The sequence below is a fragment of the Gopherus flavomarginatus genome, chromosome 1, assembly GCF_025201925.1.
Source record: "Gopherus flavomarginatus isolate rGopFla2 chromosome 1, rGopFla2.mat.asm, whole genome shotgun sequence".
Lineage (NCBI taxonomy): Eukaryota > Metazoa > Chordata > Testudines > Testudinidae > Gopherus > Gopherus flavomarginatus.
In genome coordinates, this window is record NC_066617.1 from 108,497,825 (window position 1) to 108,523,231 (window position 25,407).

At 43.9% G+C, this 25,407-nt stretch overlaps 1 protein-coding gene across 3 annotated transcripts in view; it reads left to right on the forward strand.

Moving 5' to 3' along the window:
* HIPK2 (homeodomain interacting protein kinase 2) overlaps positions 1–25,407 on the forward strand; it is a 201,774-nt gene that overhangs the window by 115,693 nt on the left and 60,674 nt on the right. For all 3 annotated transcript variants that reach the window (XM_050945478.1, XM_050945489.1, XM_050945484.1), the window contains exon 3: positions 24,681–24,804. In XM_050945478.1, the coding sequence (XP_050801435.1) occupies positions 24,681–24,804 (124 nt within the window). The remainder of the gene's footprint in view (positions 1–24,680; positions 24,805–25,407) is intronic.

Consider the following 25,407-nt stretch of genomic DNA (forward strand, 5'->3'; position numbering starts at 1 on the left):
ATTTCAGCTCTGATGACAGGTCAGAGCATGGAAAAGGATCGGAGGGAGACAAAGGAGTCAAAAAATCCCCAAAGAAAACTGAGGAAAAAGATAAGGGGAAGAACACAAGCTCTCTACACAAGCCACACCCCTCAACTTGGACCTGAACTGTGCTTATCTGAAAGAACGCATTCAGTGAGCACTAAGCACCCCTAGGGAATGTCAGGCTAAAGAGTGCTGTTACCTACCTTAATTCAGAGTGGCAGGGGTGGTTAAAATTCAGATCATTGGTTATCCTAGGCATTAGCCCGCCTGGTGCATCTGTTTTGTGTTGTGTGTAGAATTCAGTGGCAGCATATGCTAATCAAGCTAATGTTGTTATCACATTATCTTAGGCAGCTATCTGGGGGCTTATCTAATAAATCTGTGACTTTGGGAGTTGGTGGCGAGGGAGGCAGGGTGATAGATTGGTCGCTCGGCAGGTGCATTACAGAAGGCTGGGAGATAGGCAGGAGTGGCGACTTTGGAGTAAGAATGGGGTGGGGATGGGAGGACCTTCCAGAAGGAGGCTCACCATCTTGCACGTAGTTAGCTGTTAGCAACTGTAATCTGATTACTAGACCCTAGGAGCTGAAATACTATGGTTATTGTGGTGGAAGCTGATTATCATGACCCTGGGAAATGGATTGTCTTTACTCTAAGGAATAAATCAGCCACTCCTGAATTCATCCTGAGAACAGGTGGCTGGTCCATGTGCACAGGGCTAAGTGCCAATGGCAGGTTAACTGGCAGAAAGGAGAACTTTTGTAACTTGCTCACCTGCTCTCCATTAAAGGCAGCGCTGAAATGGCTGAGAAAGGAGAGGGAGCTCCTTGCATTTACTTACTGGGTTGTTCTACCACTGATATTAGAGGGAAGAAGGGAGAGAGAATCCCTTCATTAGGAAAACTGTGTGATTTATCCTTTGGAATGTTTGCATTGAGCCATCATTGTGAACACTTTACTTTCACTGTTGTCTTACTGGAGGGCCAGAAATCAATCGAGCTTCTTCTCCCCATTCACGCAAATGGCTCTTGTACTAACTTTGAGGCCTCAACTTTCCCCCGAGTGCTGCATAGATGAACTGAACTCCTCTTTGCGAAGTCTCTGTTTGCACAAGTGCTTTCACCCACCAGGAAAGAACAGGCATGTGGTATCTAATATCTAGTCTGCGTTCTAGGCTTGGCCATGTAAGGGTCTTGGTTAGAACATGATAATCCCAGAACATGGCTAAAAACCGGTTTGGTCTCACACTGTGGATGGGACCAAGTTATATGTGAACCATGTTCCTGATCTGTGTGGCAGCATCATTTGGCAACACAGTTGTTATAACATGGTTTGCTTTTGTCTGCACTGCAAGACTGAACTATTTTACCCAGGTGGTGGGGCTACAGTGGTTGAACTGAGTGCTCCTACCCTTTCCCTGTATAGTTGAATTTATAGACTGGGCAGAACCTAGCAGCTGTGGAGTTCCAGTGCTGCGTTGACAGCATGTGAGGTGAAACAAAGCTCATAGATCAAAGGCCCAGTGTAGAAACCACTAGCCCTAGTCAGTGGGGAGGTGTGTCTGAAGTTGGGCATTCATTATTACTGGTAATACAAATAAAATATTTAGGTTACAGTAGCACCCAACAGTTCAACTTGGACCTAATGTGCTGTAACTTTACCAAAAAAAAAAAAAAAAAAAAAGTGAGTGAACATTGTTGTAAAAATGTGATAAAAGCACTGTTGTGAGGAAGGTATAATGTAGCAGACACCAGGCAAACTTCCTGCCCTTTTCCTCCACAGCCAACATGCTTCAGTCCTAACCTGTGACTGCCCCCCTCCTATTCCTGTCCAAAGCCCCAAACATAGCTCTGCTAATACATTTCAATCCTGATCTGTCTTCCTTTGCAGTCCAGTCCTTTTAGGGCAGGGTCATGCCCGGCACATAAAGGATCCACTTGTAAACTTTGTTTTTTTCCATTGAAGTTGCCAAAGAATTATTGTGCGGCAGTGTAATAGCACAGGTATCTTTTTGTGTTATGTATGGCCTGTTAGAGTGGAACTCCAGTGCAGCATTCAGCCACTCCTGTGACAGAGTGCATGGGAGGTAAACCAAGACTGTGTAACTAAAAGGAATATACTGAAATATCAGCAATTAGATGCCAAGTGTGTAAAAAAGCCCACTTCTGTAATTTCCCACATGCATGGGAAAGCCATCCTCTGCCTCTGAAGAATTCAGAGCTCCACATTCATATTAAAACTGCTTTTTAAAACAAATAGGGGTTTTGCTCTTGACTTGATTGAGGAACTTGAAAATAAAAATAATATTTAGCACTTTCCATCTTCCAAGGGCTCTACAAACATTAACTAATTACTCCACCTTGTAGAGGGGCGCTAGATGATGTGAGCAATGTCAAAGCAGGGATTTCTTAAAAGTAAGTAAAATGAGTTCCCAAATGGCCTATCTGAAAACTGAGCACGGTGCCTCTCGTGCTTTTACCCACATCACACAGCTTTGTACGGTTTGGTTATTTTGTTCTTGCTTTGGGGCGACGGGGGAGTTAAAAAAGAAAAAAAAAAGATTTATAGTTTAGAAAATTAAGATACTTCCTTCCCCCAGCGCACACTTTGCAGCTTAAAGGGACACTGTAAACTTGATTTTTGTTTAAGCTGACTAATTAGACAATACATTCTTAGACAAAAGAATTCAAAAAAATCTTCGGGGGTTACTGGTAACAGCAGTAGGTATAACATTTTCAGATGGAAATTTGGGGGCCAACTCCTCTGCAGGTGCCAATAGAAGTTGCTCCATTGACTTTAATTGAGCTACAGTTGTTTACACCAGCTGGGGATATGGACTGTGATTTGAGGGTACAGTCCTTTAGCATATAGCAAAGCTCAGTACCCTTGACACCATTTTTAGCTGTCAAGAACCACCCCAACAAAGGAGGGGCATGTGATAATGTCAACAAAAAAGGTCAGGCTCAAGAAAGAGTTGTGCAGGGTTTTCTTTTTTTAAAAAAAATGGAAACAAATCCAAATCAGAGCCCCTAGAAGGCTTTGCTTTTGATCTTGGCTGGTTGGCAGACCTGACAGACATATGAGGATCACCTTTAATCAGCAGTGGTCTCTCTAGAACAAATAGAAGTTTTAACAATGGGATCCTCCACTGAGTAAAGCAGGGAGCTACAAAGGTTGTGTGGGGAGGGTCTGATATGGAGATGCCCCTGGTAAGTACTTTATTGCCGCAGTTAGCATGAAAAACGAGAGGTAGCTCTTGTACCTACTCCTGCAGTTCTTACATCTTTAATGCATTTTCAGCTAAAGGCAATCTTCCCTCTTTGTATGTTTCATGTGAATACTGTAGAACTGTACATGCAGTTATAAAAAAAAAAAAGCCTAGGAAAGGAAGGAATTTGGTCAATGAAGGCTTAGGATTTTTCAAGAGGTTGGGAAGGGGAAGATTTTTCAAATTTCCTGAATTGATTTAGGAACCCAAGCCCTGTTGATTTCTAGTGGGACTTGTGCTCTTAAATCCCTTAGGCACATTTGAAATGCTGTCCCCAGACAGACTTCTTGGACAATTTGCTGCCAAAGCTTAACAAAACAAAGCAATACAATAATGCCCCAGTACACTTTAGGCATGCAGTCATACCAGCTACTACTGGGGAGTTTGGGAGGAGAGGCTGAAGATATTTGGATTACAGAATCCTAGCAATTAGAACTGGGGGAAAGCTATGTTTATTCCCATGCCAGTGCAGGACTGTTTCCTGCTCTACACTCTCTAGTGCTTTATTTAGACTAGTGTTACATTTTTCCAGGGATGGGGTTCCAGGGCTTTGTGTGGGAAGTTGTTCCACAATTCAGAGGATCAAGACAGTTTTCCTGACATTCAGTCTATTTTTTTTTCTCTTTTCGTAATGACGCTATTAGTCTTGGTAACATGGTATCCATGCCAGACGGTTCCATGCTGTCCATGGGGGTTACACCCTTTAAGTATTTGTAGGCAGTTCCATCTCCCATCATTTATGCGAAGGCTCAGATATTTAGATCTTTTAATCTTTCATTATAAGTCAGTCCTTCCAGGCCATTAATCATTTCTGTTTGCTGTGTTCTGAATTCCCTCCAATTGCTCTTCATCTTTCTGGAATGGCGCAGTGCTTTAAATTAAGTGTGTGATTACAGGGATTACACACATTTGAAGCTTCCTAGGCAAAGAAAGGAAAATGGGGAAGGGAGAATGGGCATAGAATGGGAGTGGTAACAAATATATCTTAAAGAGGAGAGAGAATATAATATATAGGAAAGGTCAGTTGTGCATAGTAAACTCTCTTTATCTCAAATCTAAAGGATGGAAGGTTGTCTATAAAGAGAGAATGCAGTACTTGGGAAAGGTTGTTTCATTTTCTTGTGTGTTTTTGGTTCACTTATACTTTTCATAATGATTTTCCACAAGCATCACCTTTTTATAGCTTAATGTATGGGAGTGTATGAGTGATATGCCACTTGCCGTGCTTTCCATGTTAAACCTCTACAGGCACTGGTTTTAGAAGAGGAATCACTGTAGTTTGAAAGCAGGGTAATCCCGTCTGGTGCCAAAGAGGCTGTCTGATTAGACTATGTACATGGGAAGATTTATGTACTATGTACTATTGTAAGTTTCCCCTTTTTCTGTTCCCTTAGATGCAAATTTGTGGCATTTTGTATTCCTGCATGTTGTGTATTATCATGGGATTCACTTCACTCAACCACTGGGGCACCTCCTTGCAGTTCATGTGAGGATTAGCTCACTACTGGTTTGATGCCCCCTCTCGTGGTTTCTCAGCCCCTTGTCCTAATCTCTCACTGTGCAGCCTCTCATGCCCCACGAGCTGCAGTGCTTCTTTGGGGCTTGGCCCTCTGGCCAACTCGTTACAGTTTCCATGCCACTTTTGGAGTATCAAAGGAACTGCCTCAGGCAGCCTTCAAAGTCCACTGCCCTGTACATGCCACTCCTCCAGTGGCTGGTAGGGGAACCCAGGCCTGCTCTTTACACTAGGAGCCAGTCTAGGGACCCTACAATCAGCAGCTAAGGTCCATGCCATCTCACCCTTACTGCTGCTTTCCTTAGACGTCTTCCTACTCCTTTCTCTCAACCTGTGAGTGATTGCTGACTCTCTCCCCCCAGCAGTCCTTTCTGCATACCTCTCTCTGACATAAGAATGTAAGAACGGCCATACTGGGTCATACCAATGGTCCATCTAGCCCAATATCCTGTCTTCTGACAGTGGCCAATGCCAGATGCTTCAGAGGGAATGAACAGAACAGGCCATTATTGAGTGATCCATTCTCTGTTGTCCACTCCCAGTTTCTGGCAAACAGAGGCTAGGGACACAAAAAGCATGAGGCTGCATGCCTGCCCAGCTTGACTGACTTCATGCAAGCCCCTCCTCTTCCTGCCCAGCTGGGCTTCAGTTTCAGTTAGGGCTGTATATCCAGCCTACACCTCACCACGTGCAGCACATCCAGTGAAGTAGTTCCTTCTGAGCCATTTTAACCCCTTTGGGGGTGGTGTAGGGTGAACACCACATTATAGTGGTCATGTAATGAAAGATGCTGTTGTAACACATGTAAGGAAAGGGGCAGAGCTAAGGTTACATTTGGAATCGTAATTCTGATTTTCTTGACTTTTTGTGCAATTAAAATTTTTAAGTTTAACTTTGCATTAATGCAGGATTTGCTTCATAAATGTGTTTATTAAAATTAGAACATAATCATGATCCTACATTTAACACTGTTGGAGAACTAATTGAATGCTTTTTTTTCTTCTAATGGGGTAGAAGAAAGAGCAGGTGAGGAAAATACTTTCAGGGTGGTAGAGTGCATACCAGTGTTTCTGTGCATAAGCTTATTTTAAAGATAGAGGGGCTTGAAGTATCTTTGTGTCACTGCTGCACAAGGAAGTTCTCTTATTTTAGATACAAATTTACCTCTGTCCCACTACAGGGAATGTTGGATCCAGAAATATTGCATCATATAGATAAGAATAGAGTATAGATTCTTAAAATAGGTTATTGTGAGCCTTTCCAAAGCAATGGGAAAATTCTTAGGCTGCTTATATCAGAAACACTGAACCATACTTCGAAACAGAAATTTACTGAGTCTCCTCCATCATTGTCATTGAATTATGCCTTGAGTTTCACTTGTCTATAGCCATATAACACTATGTTGCACAGGACTGAGAACATAATTTAGCCTGAATAAAGTTTATTCTTAGTTGAGAATGTGTGAGAAGAAATGAGCCCAGCTTGATTTCAGAGCCCAAGTTGAGTTTGCAGGACTGGCACTGAGAAAAATCATATTTTTCTTTGTAATCTGATTACATCTGTTCAGGCACTAGTGAGGGACATGGTACCATTTTCAGGTGGGCGTTGTTCAGAGTCAAAGTGTACTTTAAGAAGCTGCTGTATGTTCAGCAGTGGTCCCAGTGATTTCATCTTGATGAAAATCTATAGATAACTCTCAAACTTCCAGGAAGGAATTGTCTTTGCCTCACACATCTTGGTTTGCCTTTTTACATTGCATTACAAACATCAAACCCCGTTCTCATGCCTTCTGTATCCCATATATTCCCACGCTGACCTTTCTGAGTGTTTTGAACCTCCAGTGTTGCATGCTGGGGGTGGGTGGGGAGAATCAGACCGCTTTCCACATGTCCCTCTGGAATTAGCAGGAGTTGTGCTGTTTAATCCTTCAGCCACTGGGCCATGCTGCAGGGCAGTAGCAGCAAGTGTAAACAAAATGCATAATTAATAAACCAGTGGTGGGTTGTATTCAATACTTGGCAAGCGGTAGGATGTTGGGGAGAGGAGGGCGGGATGAGACTGTGAGGTAATTATAGATTTGAAAAATGAGTTTGGAACTCACAGTAACCTTTCTAGGTTAGCCGTCTCTGTGATCGATGGCCTGCATTGTTTTCTCTCTGACCTTTTCATGAACTTCCCTTTAGACTGACAGGGGAAATATAGTTATTCCCTTCCTAGTATTGTTTTTCAGTAATGCGCTCAGGTACAGCCTTATTCTTGTGTTCTGAACACTGCTGTTTGTGGGTAGCAAATCATATTGCAGGGAAATAGAAATTATGCCTTTTGAAGAGTCCTTATAGTCATTTCTCCCCCCATGCAAGGAAACAGTTTATTATACTAGAGATTGTTTGCCCATTCAGGTAATAATTGCCAACTCTGCTGAAAATGATATTGACCTGGCAGGGTTGCTGTTAAACCAAATGGAACAATCTGTAGAACTGAAATAGACACAGGTGGGGGGATTTTAACAGAAATGGAGTCGTGTGTTATAGAGTGAGAGAGGTGATGACACCTAAACTGTGCACTAAGATTAGTGGTTCAGGACAGTGGAGTTGCCTAAGCTAAGATGCAGAGGTGACTAACGTATGTGCCTAAGATTTGTGTCATGGGCCTAGAAAAAGATATTGTCATGCGGAAATGGTGCTCCAGTTGTTTCACCTGCTGCTTGACTTTCTCACTATTTGACCTTCCCAGTCTACAGTGTGTCACTTTCTCTGTCTGTCTAACTGATTTGAACCACAGCCCTCAAACAATCCGCCTGGTGAGGATCACCACGGTGTTTTTAAACTCTGAACTCTTTGTAACGACATGGATGCTTCAAATCAGTATACCCAGGATAAAAACAGTGAGTTTGGTTCAGGCACATTAGAGTCAGAAGTTTGTGACTTTCAAACAAAGCTTCCAACATGCCAGAAATTTTGAAGCATGCCTTTGGTAATTCTCCAAATACACAGTGGGTTTGGAAGAAGGGTGTGCAGATACTTGTCTGACATGCAGTCATAGTAATTGCATGACCCAAATGCACACACAAGTGGGTCTCTATCTTATAGAAAGGATGGGCCTTTGTTTCCATGTCCTGGAAACTTCCTTTGATTGTGGCATTTGTATCCCTAAAGTAACTGTGGAATTCCCATCAGCCAAAAGAATTTCTGTTAAAAAGGGAATTTCTTCATCATTTACAAGCACTGTATTGGCTATTTGAAAAACAGTCAAATTTTAAAAATGACATCCTTATTGCAGCGAGAGCCAAAGACAGAAGTTAAAGTAAGTCAGATGGGAATCTTTCCAAACTCTACCATTGTCTGGTTAAGAAAAAGAAAAATTTAACTTGAAAAAAAAACTACTAAGTTTCATATCTCCAGTGATTCTGTATCCTAGTCACCTAAGATTTTAACATGCAGGACATGTTCATATTTTTTACATCAAAGTAAGTTAAAAAATGTGCGTTGGCAAGAAAAAAGGCACCTGGAAAAGGAGACACTTGAAGAGTCCCAGAAACTAATATATGACTATGTGTTGACATGTTATGAAGGTGTTGGTAGCAACTCCATAGTTAAGATTGTGTTAAAATTTGCACTTACAGCAGGACTTAAATCCCTCTGTTTCACACTTGAATGATTGAATTTAACCTCCAGATTTGGCACAGTATCTTTTTGGAGGACAACTGAATTTTCTGTGTATTATTGTGCTTAAAATATTAGCTAACTTTTTCAGAGGAAACATTTAAGAATGTTTTCTTTTTGAAATTTTGCCTGGTTTCTCTCACATTTCTTTGGGTTTTTCATGAAAAGCAGCCAGCGGCCCAACAAACTATATGCACGCAAACTGTTTTTGAACTTACAAAGGTGGTTCTTGAACTTTAGAAATTAAATACATTCCCCTTTTTCCTCACAACCAACTTTACCCCCAAGCCAATAGAACAGCTCTGATCCATCTGCTATGTCTGTTCTTAACAAAAAAAGTGAGAATTTTCAAAAACGTTATTGTCTGACAAAGTGTAGAGAAAATGGGTGGGGGGGAGCTCATGAAGAATATTGTTCTTATTGATAATATTCCACCTGCACTATCTCTGACTTCCCAGCTGTGCTCTGCACACACTGGGGAGTGAGGGAGGCAGGCTGGGCACTGGAAGATATTAGGATGATCTCTAGGGGAGACTGTAAGCAGATGAGCAGTGATGTGGAAGGGGGTAAGCAGCGTGAACAGGGACATGAGGAGTAAAGCAGGGCTTTAGAGAGATGATGTTAGCTGGGATTTGTGGTGGAGTGAAGGGGGAGGACTTTGGTGCAAGGGACCTGATGGAGGATGGGCAGTAGTTATGCACAGGGTCTGCAGTGGAAAGAGGGAGCCCCACATCTCTGCATTTGAGGCTTTGGCTCTTTGAGGGCTCCCCCAGCACCTCACCTCTCCAGTGTCATGGGTGCTCTTAAGCACTGATGCCTAGTTCAGAAAAGATGGTAGATGATAGTTGGTTTCCATATTTTATTGCAAGTTCCAAACACCAGATTCTAAACTGTCTTATTCTGGGCAGCTGTGTGAGCTGAGATTCCAGAGAGGATCCTTGATCTCTTCTGGAGATTTGTCTACCCTTGATTTTGTTATTTGTGTTAATAAGACCTATTTGGGACTATTCAGTGGGTCATAAAGTTACGAATTGCAGCGTATTTGTAGGATCCAGGCCTTAGATTGTAAGATCATTAGGGCAGGGATTGCATCTGCTATGTGTTGTGTAGTCTGACTACATAGTCAGTGCTTAGCAAATAATACTACTTGGTACAGGTAGGTTCCATTTACCCAAGTGAGTGGGATTCTATAATTAGACTGTAAGCTCTTGACTGCAGGGATTGTCTTTTTCCTATGTATTTCTACAGCACGTAGCACAATAGGACCCAGATGGGGGGTTGTAGGTTCTACTGCAGTGCAAATAAACAATAATAATGAAATAAAGAGGTGATTCATAATTAATGTGTTCATTTAATTCGGTAAAGGAGAATAATTTTTCTCAGCACTGTGCCCAGTCATTTGTACTGAGAGCTTTCATCTCTGTTACGTATTCTGCTTTGTGGTATAATTTCATCCTAGTTGGGTATGATTGGAGTTAAGGATATTTAAGTGTTTATTGATGCTATTATTAAAATTTAAAGTTTAAAGAAAAATCCTGTTAGCTAGGTCTTAGTGTTTGTAGACCATCATAAATGGGAGGGGAAATGGTCTAGTGTGAACACAGTAGAGACCATGCCCCACCTTCTTTGTGTTTGTTGTAGTTTACTCCCTCCTACCCCCGGCACCCAGCCAGCAGTCGCCACTCTCCAGCCACCTAGCTCTGGAGGCAGAGCAGAGAGCAGCAGCTGCTGGCCAATCAACCAGCTCTGAAGAGAGTGCTGTTGCTAGCAGCAGCGCAGAAGTAAGGGTGGCATGGTCTGGTATTGCCGCCCTTACTTCTGTGCTGCTGCTGGCAGAGGCGCTGCCTTCAGAGCTGGGTGCCTGGCCAGCAGCTCTCGCTAGCTGGCCACCCAACTCTAAATGTGTACAGTAAAGTTTTTTTTCCCCTAAAGCTTCTCATGCCCCAGTCCCCAGAATAATCCCACTTGCCCCCCAGTTTGAGAACCTCTGGGGTAGAGGACTGGAAGTCAGGAAACCTGGATTCTGTTCTTGGCTTTGCCACTGACCTGCTGTGTGATCTTTGGCAAATCCCTTCACCTCTCTGTGCCTTTGTTTCACCTCCTGCCATATGTCTATTTAGAATGTAAACCCTTCGGGGCAGAGGCTGTCTCTCTCTGTGTGTTGGTTCAGTACCTGGTGCAATGGGGCTGTAATCTTAGTTGGGGTCTGGGTGTGTCACAATAATATAGATAACATTAATATTAAATATGCACAGCTTTCAACAAACAAATACGTAATGGCAAGGTCCCTGCTCCGAAGTGCTTGTAGTATAAATATTTTACTTTCAAAAACAAGCACACATAGATACACCTCTACCCCGATATAATGCAACCCGATATAACACGAATTCAGATATAACGCGGTAAAGCAGTGCTCCAGGGGGGCGGGTCTGCGTGCTCTGGTGGATCAAAGCAAGTTCAATATAACCCGGTTTCACCTGTAACACAGTAAGATTTTTTTGGCTCCTGAGGACAGCGTTATATCGGGGTAGAGGTGTAAATGAAAAAATTAGAAAAACCTGAAATAATTTGACATTTTTAGGTCCACATCCTGCCAACTGGCTTTACTTGGGCACCGGGGTCTGCCGGCGTTAGGTGAGTCACAGGATCGTGGCCTGAATCAGCTTTTTATAAATGTTTCCAAAGTCGAAAGCCTCTGGATTCTCTTTCTATTGGCGATCACCTTGAGAGTCAGTGTAATCCCAGGTTGCCCAGGTCATAAAGCCACCACAGCCTGGTGTGTCTGGCAGTGTCTGCTCTGGATGGGAACAGCATTAAGAGCTACAAGTCCGAGCTGCGAATGTTTGTTGGGCTGATCAGGGTAGGGGCCCAGGACTGGAATAACAAGGGCTGGAGCTAGCTGCCTTTGCAGAGCTGGGAATGGAAGATAGGGAGGGTGTAAGCAACAAGATGTCAGCTCCAGTGACTGAATCTGTTTGTTTGTTTTTTTTAATTTCCCGTCTAAAGAAAAAAAAAGTCTTAAATATTTAACAGTGAAAACAATAGATGAAAAAGAGGGCGGGTGGAGTTAGATCCAAAGCTTGGCACTGGTGGGTGTTTGGCTCTGAGAGAAGCGAGAGTGGCTCAGATTAGCATAAATTGCATAGTGAGGGTCAGAAAGTGGAATCAGAATTGTGCTTTCTTTGCTGTGGCATGAATGGAAGCACATAATTGACATTCTTTCCCTTCTGATCAGATGTCTCCTCCAGGGGAGCTCACCACCCAGTACATTGTCTCTCATCCATTCAGGGCCAGCCTTGGATAGGGCTTTTGTTTTCAAATTATTATTTTTCTATTATGTGATTTCTTCTATCACCTGGGAAAAACCCTGGCATGGCCCGTTCCGCTACTCTGTGCCCCCACCCTTTGTGTCACACAACAAAAGATCACATCGTATTGAATATAGCTGCTGTTTCCCACCTTTCTAAATTTCTGGATCCTCATGCAGCTGAACATGCATTACGGGTAACAACAGTGGTGCTTTCCATTGTGTGTATCCTCATGATCAACTGGGTAAGGCTTTCCTGAGAGATGCACAGGGAAACTCCCAGCTGAGATAAGCTTAGCACAGTTACTGGCTCAGCCAAGGCACAGTTTCCTTTTGGCTCACCTGAGAGAATTGCTTCTTGTGCATCACAAGTTTTGCAGTTCAAGCGTGAGTAGGACATGCCCATAGACTCCAATTCAGAAAGCTTAACTTTTAACCATGTACTTAAATCCTAATGGGACGTAAGTGCTTGCTTATAGGTAAGCACGTACTGAAGTGCTTTGCTGAATCAGGGCCATAGCCAGTCCAGATAGGAATATTCCTAAGGACCGGTCTACATAGGGTGACCAGATGTCCTGATTTTATAGGAATAGTCCCAATATTTGGGGCTTTTTTTTATATAGGCTCCTATTACCCCCCACCCCCGTCACGATTTTTCACACTTGCTATCTGGTCAGCCTAGGTCTACACTACTACTGTAATGCATCAGGGAGGAAGTAAGCAGAGCTGGTGGGCATGGCACAGAGCCAAAACTTGCGTCGAAGGGGGAACAAAGCAGAGGCCGGGACTGGGAGCCAGAGGGACTCCATGCACTGGGTCACAGAGCCACTCAATGGCCCAACCACCTGTCTATCGCTCATACAGGTCTGGGTGCATGTCTGCCAATGGGAAGGCAGTACCTACGGCTGGGTGCTGTAATGGCAGAGCACCTTCCCTGCTGGCAGAGGGAGGTGGCTGGGCCAAATTTGTGTGGCATTGCAACCTGGCACACAGAGTCCTGCTGCTTCTAGTCTCTGCCTCTGCTTTGCTCTGCTCCCCCATAGACACAGGCTTCGCAGAGCCCAGGACTGGGAGCAGGAGCCCATGCGCCAGGTTACAGTGCCCGTGAAATTTAGTCCGGCTGCCCCTCCATCATGCCAATAGGGAAGGGCTCTGCTGTTACGCCACCCAGCCCTGGTTACTGCCTGTCCACTGGCAGAGATGTGCCAGAACCTGCCCATGGTTGGCCACAATCAGATATGCAGTAACATATTATTATATGTAACATAAATGATTTGCTGTGATGTCAGACCTTTGGTCATTGCTTGTCCACCATAAGCTGGGGCCCACCCAGATTTCCACTCCTAGCTATGCCACAGGCCACCAGGCAATAGGCTTGCATCCTTTCAGTTCTGGATATCAGATTTTCCTCCAACCCCCACTTTCAGCCACGTGGGGCCTGTTACCAATCACAATACTTTCTCCCCATTTAAAAAGGGGTGTGTATTGTCTCACTCTATATGTCCAGCCACTGGAATTGCATCAGAACCCTTTGCGGTTCCTGATCTCCTCAGATAACAAGTGTATTGCACCTACAGTGCAACTGAACTATGCTTTGCCATGTGGGAATGGCCAGGGGGAATCTGTGGCCACTAATGCTGAGCCCATCATTCACTATATCTATAGAGGCTCACTTAACTCTGTGGCCCCCTGAAGATCAGGAAGATCAGTGATGATTTTCATAATCACAGGAGTCGCTTTGAGCTTCCAGAGTCTTGGTCTTTCCATAACACCACTCCCGCCCCGCCCCCCCCCCCCCCCCACACACACTGTAAGTTGCTGGAGAGGTCTCTCATTTCCAAGGCACAGGGGAAAATCAGAGTGATGTTTATGAAGTATAAACCAGGTGAATTTTGATTTTCCCCTCTGGCTGTAGAGGGGAGCAGCTGGTGGAGAGTGGATAAAATATGCTTTATCTGCTGTATTTTGGTTACCAGGAGTTGAGTGATAGGTTTAATAATTGATAAAGCAATTTAGCAGTGGTCCATAATCCTGAAAGAAGCCCTTGCTCCCCTCCCTCCAAGACTGACGAGCTGCTATCCGTGGCTTTGCCTGCAAAATTTCAGTCCTTGGTTTCAGTAAACAACATGACAAGGGGAGGGTGGGAGGGAAGCAACTGTTCTGAACCTTTTGTCTTGTTTTTGTGAGCAGCTGTGCTGTTTTCTCCAGCTCAAAGCTTCCACTGTTTGTTTGCATGCTCTTTCTCCGTCTCTTGTTTGAAGTGAGCAGGAGGTTTCCTTTCAGACCCTGTCTCTATTAAAGGCAATTCCCACTGGTGTACGCATGGATGTAGGTCTCCCTGTAAAACCCCTAATGGAGATGTGCAACACGGGCCAAAAACAGGACTTACACCCCTGCAGCTTGCTTGGATAAGTTACAGGATTAACTAGTGCCAATTTCCTTAATGTGAAGAGGCCCTCTTTTAACTCTGGTTCAGCTGTTTTCAGACCGTGAGGATCCCAGTGTAGGTCATATTTTCAGTCAGCTCCTGACTTGTGTGTCCGCTTGTGGTGCTTGTAAATGACTGCATCTGCAAAAGTGGATGTGTATAATCTGCACTTGCGCAGCCCACTGCTTTAGTAGCACATCTATGGTTCTACTTGTACACACATTTTTCTGCATGCATAGGATGATGTACACCCACGTTATGTGTTTAGGGATTAATATTTCCTAGCCATATGTGTTTAAGAGGATGAAAGCATGGGGGTTGCGGGAGGGGAGGAGGGTTAGAGAGTTTGGAGGGAGAAGACATCGAGGAGGAGGTAGAGAACATAATGCAGGAAAAGAGAGAGAGAAAGTGAGGTAAAGAGGTAGAAGAAGAAAGATAAGTTAACGAAGAAACAATCACTGAAGACCAACAGGAAAAGAGTTGTCATTCTCTTTTATAAGGAAAGGAAAAAAAAAAGTGGAGTGAAGCCAAGTAGGGAAAATGAATACAAACAAAGGCATAATAGTAAGTTACACTTTTTCACATGTATTATATAGATATTGGATTGACAATATGTCGCAAGTAAGCACAATATGCAATACTCGGCTGTTTTATTCCATTTAATTGCAGAGGGCTGCGCCTTTGGGGATGAGGCAAGGCAGGTATTTTTCCCCTTACCTATCAGCATGCTGCTAGGTCATTAATAGTCAGTCTCAGACGGAAGTTGTTTTAGTCCCTGATTCTAAGATGTATTTGTTGTTAAATACCCTATAGTAACTACAGGTTCCTGAAGCTTACTTGGTAATTACCCATACTGGGTCCAAAAGTAATTCCCATGTAACATGCCCTCTGTTCTTAAGACAGATTTAACTGTGCATGCACTTGGTAAATACACAGTAAGATCTGCCCCACCCTTCCCTCCAGCACTCCCAGTTGCATGCTACTTAGCACAGAAATATAGGGATTACTGTAACCTTGTCATTGGTGAGTATACATATTCTGCCCATTATATTTATGTGCTGTAACATAAACCCTTACCGAATGCTGACTTGATACAACAGTGGTCCCCAACGCGGTGCCCGTGGGCGCCATGGCATCTATGTGCACCCGCTCGCTGTCCGGCGGATGAGCATCTGCCGAAATGCCACCGAGAAGCAGTGTGATCCAGAGGTGTCATCGCCAAAATGCCACTGATTTTCAGCAGCAACGTCTCTGGATGACGCTGCTTCTTGGCAGCATTTCAGCGGCGACGCCTATTGATGTTACCGGTTCTCGGCGGCATTTTGGCGGATGCTCGTCCGCCGGCCACAGTCCTCGGTGTCTCGTCATCCGGTACCCGCCAGAAGAAAAAGGTTGGGGACCACTGTGATACAACCTTCATTCCTCTTAGTTCATACAGAGTTTGAAGAGCTGAATGTCTGCCTTTTTTTGGGGGAGGGAAGGAATGTCCTGGAAACTAATCTTGTGGGATTCATCATGATGATAGGTGTGTGCATACTATTATGAGTGCTCTCTAGTGATGGATATGATGACAATACTGCGTAACACAGGAAATGATTGCTGGGCTACACCCAGAATCCTTAGCAGGAAGTTGGGTGTGTCTGTATTTGAAGAGTGAAAAATAAAACATGGTGGATTGTTAGTGGTGCCCATCAGAGGCTCTGTCCTCTGTTACAAGCATAAACAAATTAAACATTTTAATGGGTGCCCAATACACTATGTATCTGATAGAATTGGTGGCATCCCTTTCTTGTGTCCTTCTCTGCCACTTCACTGTCCTCTGGCCCAGCTGAAAGCTGTCTATGACTATTGATCATTATAAAAATGCAACATTTTTCTGGCCTAGTGCTTGTGGTAATGCTCTATTGTGCTGTGTGAGAGACTCTGGTCCATAGCAGATCTCTTGTGACTGGAGCTGGGCAACTACAGGGATAGGGTGCTAACTAGAGCTAGGCGCTAATACTGTTTTTTGGTGAAAAATGTCGATTCAGTGGCACTGAATTCGTATTGGTTTTGTCAGATTGTTTCACCTAAACGAAACAAAAAAAATCCCTGAAAAAAATTGAACTCTTTCATTTCAATGTTTTCAACATGAAACATTTTAATTTTTAATTAAAAATTTCTTTCAATTTTAGTAAAAAAACCCAAAACACTTCAGAAACATTACATGCTCAAAACTGAAATGAAATGTTTCGTTCAACTTGCATGCTATTTTTTTTTAAATGTTCATTACAAGTTGAAAAAAATCCATTATTCACCTAGCTGGTGTTAAGCCCTGTTAGGTCTTGAGGAATTTCTGCTTTTTTATAGGAATTCCTCTGGCTGGGTAAGAAGCTGCTTAGACAGACTCTGAATCCAGCCCTCCAGTGCTCACTTCAGTGAGTCCATATCTTGAGAGGGGGCATTTCACCGGTTAAATGGTTATTCCTCAGACTCTACAGCTTCCACTCCGAACTACAGTTCACTTTGCTGTGACCTGAAAAATCTCATAGTGGAAGCTTGGACAAAGAAACAGAGTTATCTGGCTAGTAAATAATTAAAACAATTGCCAACTCACCGAAGAGAATGTTTACTGCCTTTGATGTGCAGGCTGTGAATAGCTGTTGTGTTTCATAGTTTGCCTTTTCTAGAGGACACTGAAAGATATGAGATGCATAGCCCTGGATACCGAAATACTTTATTCATCTACAGAATGGGAAACATCAGTGAAAATTTCCCCTTGCTTCTCACAACCTTCTGGTAGAATGGCCCCCATTGGGGGTGAGAGGGTAGCATAGTCTAGTGAGGGAGCCAGTCAGTGCCAAGGGTGTGGTGATGGCTTTTTGTGATGTGGGTAGTTGTCCGCTAGGAATTGGACTGAGACAACCAATTTCGTGTTCATGTAGGCCACCAAGAGAGGTAAATAATGTCCACCGGGTTTGGCAAGTGTGGGCTGAGCTATGTGATGGGTTGTTAGTAAGTTCCACCTTCAGTTCTGTCTATTCGCTGGTAATTTTGCACGTTATCACGCCTATGTATTATGACTCCCACCGCCTCTTGCCCAGATCTGGTATAAAGGTGTATGGGACCTAGACAGCACCCACCTTTCAAAGGGGGCGTCCCAGGCAAACAAGAATGACTCTCTGAGTCTTCTGATGCCCCGCCCCCCAAGGTCAATTTCCCTTTCCGGGTAACAGAGCAGCAAATATATCAGCATGTTCCTCTGTACACAGGCTTCCCTGGAAGGACCCTCACTGGGATCCCCTGCCCTGAGGAGCCAGCTGCCATGCCTAGCCCTGCATTAGGGACATATTTACTGAGACTTGCAACATCGGCTCCATCTGTCTCCTTCCCTCCATCCCACTTGGGATCTGCCTGATGTCAATCTGAAGGGCACCCTAGAGTGCAGGAGGAGCTGCCCCAGACCAGAGGGGATATTCCTGACATGAAGTGGGAGGAAGAGGAGGGACATACCATATGTGTGTGGAACAATGTTGGGGATAATACAGGTGGGCTGGAGACTAGACACAGGGTGGGGATGGAGGTCAGGACATGTGGGACAGACGGGGTGGGGTCCAGGATTCAGTGGGGAACAAATAGGATGGCAGGGACTACATGCAGGGTAGGTGGTTGTGCGGGAGGCTAGGAAGATGAAACAGATTACAGGGCAGATGGGGTGAGGGGATGGGATACAGAGGCAGGTGGGGCAGGATGCTAGAAAAGGGAGCTGATGGCATGGGTGCAGGACCCTGCTGGGTAGGAAGACTGGAAATGGGGCAGGCCCTTGGGAGCCGAGGGGCAGATGTTGGGGCAGGACGCTGGGTGGCAGATGGGCTAGGACACAGAGGAGTGAAGCGGAGGTGGGGGGTTAGGAAACAGTAGGAAATGGAGGGCAGGCGGGTGGGGGTAGGATGCAGGGGGCAGGGCAGGACCCCAGGGGCAGCTGAGATGGGAGAGGACGTGGGGAGATGGGGGCAGAGGTGGCCACTGCACATCCTAGTCCCTGCCATCCCATTTGTTCTTCTGGTTCCCACCTGCCCTGGGAACCACTTCTGCTCGAGCTCGTCCAGGGAGAGACTGCTGTGGGCCCCCCCCAGGCTGGACTTGATCCATGCAGTGACCTCTATGGGTATGTTAATGATGATGTCCCGTTGCAGAGAGGACTAAATCAAAGCTTGTTAAGAAACCATTAATACAAGTCAGGGTGCACATAGTTAGTCCACACCGCAGCAAGCTCGAGGGATAGAGCACATCCCAGCTTCCTGCAAATCTGCTGCCCTAGCCAGCTGCCAAGCTTGCCTATGCCTAAAGCATCTCTGTGCATAATGTGCTTGAAAAGGTACCACACATGACACCTACAAGTGTGGTCACCCCTCCTCAGGTCCCTGTTAGCTCCACCACTGATCTGAGGGTGGGCACCCTATAGGGCAGTTTTAAAATTCAGGAGGAGTCCAGCTGTCAGAATCCAACTCTGTGGAAACAAAACTCCTTGGCGGTCGCTTTCGACGTCCGGTGATAGGTGGATGAAAAAGCCAGCGAACGAGACTGGTAATTAATTTTCCTGACAGAAACACCAGACAATGAAATTACCCTGCTGCAGAGCAGGGTCACTGAAGTAAATATTCTGCCAGAGGCAGGCCTAAAAGCTGCCACGTGACCCTATGCTGGAGCGAGCAAACAAAAGAAGCCGCATTTCCTCATTTGGAAAATTGTGGGCATCACAAGCAGGTTTAGGATGCTGGCATCCCTGTTGAGTGAACAGAGAGAGGGCCGAGTTCCCATGCCAGCTAAAACCGCTGTCTAGTTCAGCTCCAAGAGAAGGGAGGGAATGGAAGGAGGCAGCACCGAGTTCCCACTAACATTACAGACACTTTAATGCAGCTCACCTGGTGCAGTAATTAAGTTGGGAAGAGAGGTGAGAGTGCCAAGAGGTGGGGGCAAGGCTGGCTGCTGTTATTTCAGAGGCTTAAACCCTTTTTTGACCTCCTCCAGGTTGGCTGCAGAAAGCTTTTACTTTCTATCCCCTAGTCACACTACTCAGATTTTGTGTTCTTTAAACCCAGTTCATTCCTGTGGGTGGGGAGCGGAGGGAGGTGTCTTGTTGGAAAGATGTTTGAGGAGGTGTGTGGAAGAGGAGGGCAGGGAGTGTTTTTTCCCACGTAGCTAATGACTAATGCTGGAGCCACAGACTGTACTGCAGCAGGGCTTTAAATACACAGTCGTGCATTGCCAGGGCAGAGATTATAAACTTGGGACATTCCTGCACATGGTGGGGTGTCCAGTGAGCTCTACTGCCCGTTCCTGAAGAGTGGGATGCTATTGGCAATAAAAGCTTGAAGCTAGTTTTGGTTTTGCTTATCCAAAATACAAAGTTTACTTTTTTCTCTTTTTCCCTTCCCCCCACTCCTGGCCCCTTAGGGCCTGGGATAGAAAATTGTGAGTCATCCAGACCAGGTTTTGTGCTTTTAGACACGGATAGTAGAGAGAGGTGGGAGGGGATGGAGGGGATTAGGGCTGGAGTGTGTGGAGAGGGGTGTGGGAGGGTGAAGTGGGGGAGGAGTAGGGATGGATGTGGAAGGTGCATTTGTATAATCCTGAAAATGAGGAGCTCCAGTTAACCTCACTGCACAGGTGGCTTCAGAAACTCTGCTGGCTGCTTTTGATATGTGATTTGCTACCCATTATCTTCTGCTTGTCTCTGCTGGGCCTTCCTGTGGTATTGAAGAACCTTCCCCATTTCCTCACAAACTCCTGACCTTGGGAGGAGGTTGAACTACTCCGTCAGCAGAGGTTCTAGGTCCTCATTGCCTTAGGCAGGCTGGGAGATACTTCTCCTCACAACGTTTTCCAGCATTGGCAAGCCTAGAGCAGCAGTCACTGCTTAGGAAGTCAGGGAGTCACAGTCCTGTTGGAGCGCAGCATCCACCACGCACACAGCAGGTACCACATGAACCTTACACTGCTGCACTAGCCTGCGCGAGGTCCCCCTGCAACACTGGGTCAACACAACCTCAGCCAGACTTACTTTGAGCAGATTGAATTAACTCTGTGCTTAAAATGGCTGGTAATAGCATGACCAGACAGCAAGTATGAAAAATTGGGACAGAGGATGGGGAATAATAGGAGCCCATATAAAAAAAAAAAAAAGTCCCAAATATCGAGACTGTCCCTATAAAATCAGGACATCTGGTCACCCTACATGGTAGAGCCATGCATGCAAGGGCTCCTAATGTTGCTAGACGCTGGTGCAGCTGACGTGGTGCTTAAGATATGACAAACTTTTCCTTCCTTTGGAATAAAATTATGTCACTCTTTGAGTATCTGAACCAAATTTTAATGATCTAAGAATAGAAGGATAAACAAAGGGCTGACTCACGTTCTCATACTAGAACCAGAATTTATTACATATATTTACTCATCATCTGAAAAAATAGGGAACCGTGGGGTGCTAAAATTTGCAGATGCCACAGAATTATGTAGGTGAGTCAAGACTACCAAAAACAATGAAGAACTTCTCAGGCACCGAACCAGGGAATAGGCAGAATGGTGGCAGATGAAATTCAGTATTAACAAATATAAGGTAGTGCACGCTGAAAGGCGAAAAAAATGGAACTACTCTTAGATACTGTTGAGTTTTAAATTAATTGTAACTGGGGGGAAGGATAGCTCAGTGGTTTGAGCATTGCCCTGCTAAATCTAGGGTTGTGAGTTCAATCCTTGAAGGGGCCATTTAGGGAACTGGGGTAAAAATCTGGGGATTGGTCCTGCTTTGAGCAGGGGGTTAGACTAGATGATCTCCTGAGGTCCTTCCAACCTTGATATTCTGTGATTCTAACCACTCAGGAGAAAGACCTGTGTGGTGGTATACAGGCTAAACATCTGCTGAAATGCAGTGTCAGTCCAAAGCAAACAAAATGCTAGGATCAGAATGGGATGTAAAATAATTTTGCAACTGTTACAATACCATTATGTAAATTGATAATATGCCCCCACTTTGAGTACTATATTCACTTCTGATCACTCTATCTCTAAAAAGTTATAGTAAAAATAGAAGGAATTTAGAATCAGGCACAAAACATGATTGGATGCATGGAAGGACATTCTCGTGACGGAAACTGAAGAAGACTGGAACTGTTTAGTTGAGAGAGACCCACAAATAAGAGGGAAATGAGAGAGGTATAAAAATAATGAATGGCATAGGAGAAGATGAAACCAGTGCTCCCTTTTAACCTTTTGCCCAATATAGTAACAAGGGAACGTGACGTGAAAGGCAACAAACTTATCCTATAAAACCAAATACACTTTCACACAACACATAGCCTATGAAACTCATTGCCACAGTTTATCACTGAGGTCAACGGCTTAGTAAGAATTAAAAAAATGATTATGCCCCTATAGATGGAAAAGAAGAGTATCCCTTGTTAGATTAGATTATATAAAAATTCATAAAGCAAACATATGCCCATACTTCAAGACATAAACCAACGTCTAACAGACAATGGTTAGGAAAAAATTTCTATGGGCAGGTTATTCCTTTACAAGGTTTCTGGCCCCCTCCTCTGAAATACTTGACCAGATGGACCAAGACCTGATCCAGTTTGGCAATTCCTATGCTCCCAAAAATAGATATGAATTTTAGCCCTGTAAAACACAAAGGAGGTATCCAATGGCAGATAATCTGGAAGCACATGTGGAAGCTTGTTCTTTGGGGAAACAGAGGACTGCAGTGTCCAGGGATGTCATTGTATGGTCGAGATGAGGAAGTTGTTGTGGGTAGTGGAAGGGTGATACCTGTGTATGGCAGCAGTGGAGATGATTTTTCATGGGTGGAAAGGCTTCTGGGAAACATTCTATCTCCTGCCTGACGCAGGAAGTTAGTGGATGGGATTTCAAGTTCAGACAGTGCACGATTGAACTCTCATTAGTGACCAGGGAGGCTTCATTCATAACATGCAGGCAGACAGGGAGAGGCAGATGGCTTTGAATGCAGGATTTACATAGTAATGAGATTCAGGTCATTCTAGCTGTCTTCTTTCTCTTTCTGCATTTTCATCTGAGTGTCATACAGTGTGGAAGGAATGAAGAAGCGGACAAGGAAGGGAGGGGAATATAGATGATAGATCTGGAAATTAACCCTTTGCCATTCTCCTGACTGGCGCTGTAATATTGGAATAAAAAGTTGGCAGTGACAGGCATGCTAATGCAAAGGAATGTTGAGAATAAAAGCTTATAGCAATCACAAAAGAAATTAGGAGCACTGATGAGGGATGATTGGTTTTTTTAACTCAGACTTATAGTATACTCTGTGTAGGGATGGCAGAATCAGTCCAGGCTTAAGGTGCCTTAATTTTCAGATTCTGGATTCCTGGGTTTGGAGCCAAGCCCAAACCCCTGTTTTCATCGCTGCAAGTCAGCTCAGTGTTGAAGAGGGTTTTGTGCTGAGATTGGGGTATGGGATCTCATTGCTGTGTCTTTGCTTGATTCTTAAATAAAGAAAACCTCCCCCATTTTCACAGCTCCTCTCTGAAGTTATGTCTCTTCATGAGTAAGCAATGGCGTTTGCTGGAAAACAATATATTTTCAACTGCAATTAGCAGGTCTGAATCTCCTGCTGCTATCTCGATGGAAAATAACATACTTCAGGAGACAGTATAGTGGTTGGAGAAGGGGTTTGGGAGCCAGGACTCCTGGGTTCTAATTCTCACTCTAATATCGACTGAGGCATTTGATCAATATTGCCAACCCAAAGCATTTGAAAACCTTGAGTCACACACACAGACACCCTTCATGAGATTAGTTTAAAAATCATGATACTTTAAAAATAATACATTTGGAGAACTTTATTTTTCTGATGGTGTTTGAGTTTTTAGGGTTCATGTTTTTAAGCTTTTGTCTGCAGGAAAGGGAAGTTGAGAATCTAATATAATCACCTGACTCCAGAAGCTGGGGCTTTAAGGAAACATCAAGTAGTGTGATACTCAGGATAAAATTTTGAGACTCACAATAAAAATCACAAGAGTTGACAACACTATGTCCCCATCTGTAAATGGGGATAATTATACTTATCTACTTCACAAGGGTATTGAGGCATCATAGGGGTGTTGAGTTTTCATTGTTTATAAAGTGCTTTGAAGCTCTTGGACTAAAGTTGCTAGGAAAATGAAAGTATTTTTGGGACACTAGTGGTTTGCGGAAGCATAATGTAAGTTTTTTAAATGGTCTCAATTTTACTGCTGGAGTCTGTGTTTTAAAAACGGAAGAAAAGCATTTCGCCTGTTGCATGGGTGTCTCTGCTTGTGCTGACCTGAATGGACCAAAGCTTTGATGATAGTAGATGGCTTTTGCTCTTAAGCACTTAATTAAGTTAATCATTAAATACAGTATCAAACAGCCTCAGGAGTAAGAGACTTTAGTGCCTTCTTTACATTTCCTAAGCAGAGCTAATGTTAAAATGTGCTGCGCAGAAGTCTGCTTTGCTTCAGTTGGCATCTGTTGGAACAAACGTAGTGTCATATTTGGAGAGACAGATAAGGGGACCCTAAATATCCCTTTTCTCCCTTCTGTAGCTGAAAGCAGATGGAAAATGTGGCCTGTGCCTTCAACACAACCTTGAGAGCCAGGACTCCTGGGTTCTTTTCCTGGCATTGCCCATAACTCCATGTACTGTTCTACAGTACATTCATCTGTAAAATGAAAGCAACAATGCTTTTGTACCTTACAGGACTGTTGTAAAACTTAATTAGTGTATGAATATTTGTAAATCACTTTGAGTTTTGTACATGAACTTCCTTATGTAAAAGAGAATCAGGGTTATGCCATGACTAGGGCACTGGGCAGAGCATCGGGATACGTGGGTGCTATTCCCAGCTGCAGCACTTTGAGCAAGTCACTTCAACACTGTGCCTCAATGTCCCATCTGTAAAATGGGGATAGTGACACTTATCTCTATTGTTAAGGAAATTCAAATCTTTGGATGAAAAGTGAAATATTAGCGCTCAGTATATGGTGTTATAGGAAAAAGAACAGGAGTACTTGTGGCACCTTAGAGACTAGCAAATTTATTTCAGCATGAGCTTTCGTGAGCTACAGCTCACTTCTTCGGATGCTGTAGCTCACGAAAGCTCATGCTGAAATAAATTTGTTAGTCTCTAAGGTGCCACAAGTACTCCTGTTCTTTTTGCGGATACAGACTAACATGACTGCTACTCTGAAACCTGATATTATAGGAGTGTCCTATAAAGGTGATGTCTGTATGTGTGTTAGTAGTTGGTTAACAGATTAGATGCCAGAAGACAGAACTCTGGAATATATACCATGGTTCCTGGGCTTTGTGGGACCAATTCAACTTCTTGTTCTCTGCAGATAGCTTCTTGAGGGTTGCTGATTACATGGAATTCGGAACAAATGCCTATGTGTGTTTTACAATGGTTAATGCTTCCTCATCTGTTCTTCTGCAGAGCCCCTGAAATCATCCTTGGTTTACCATTCTGTGAAGCAATCGACATGTGGTCCCTGGGATGTGTTATTGCAGAGCTGTTCTTGGGTTGGCCTTTATACCCGGGAGCTTCAGAGTACGATCAGGTTGGTATGGATGCTGCACTTGCTTTTAACAAAAACACAGAAACTTTTTTCCTTCTTGTGTCAGAAGGGTCGGATTTTTAACATTCTAGTCTTTGCGAATGGAAGAGGTGTGTGTTTGATTTTTAATATCCTAAGACTACTTTTGCATCCACCTGTAGTGGTCTAGGTAACCAGTAAGATATTTAGTACTGTGCCTTTAAGAACTGACTGCCTAAGTGAACTGTCAATCAAGAGTATAAGTTCCTATTGACTAGAAAGCTCTGTAGATGATCTCTAATCACTGAACAGAGCTGCCATCCTTACTCCACTTAACAGCAAGTATTAAATGAAGATTTATTTGTTATAATATAAGGAATTGTATGAACTCAGCTGCTTTTTATAATCCCCTAATGAGGACGTATATTAAAATCAATGAAAAGAAAGAGAATGGTCTTTGGGGCAGATCCTCAGCTGGTGTCAACTGTGATAGCTCCATTGAATTCAACTGAGCTGTGATAATTAAAGCTAACTGAAGATCAGCCCCATAGACTTTAATGTTCCTGAGCTATCTCTATAACAGGAGATGCAGCAACCTCTACAGTTCAGGTTAGATAGCAGTTTCTG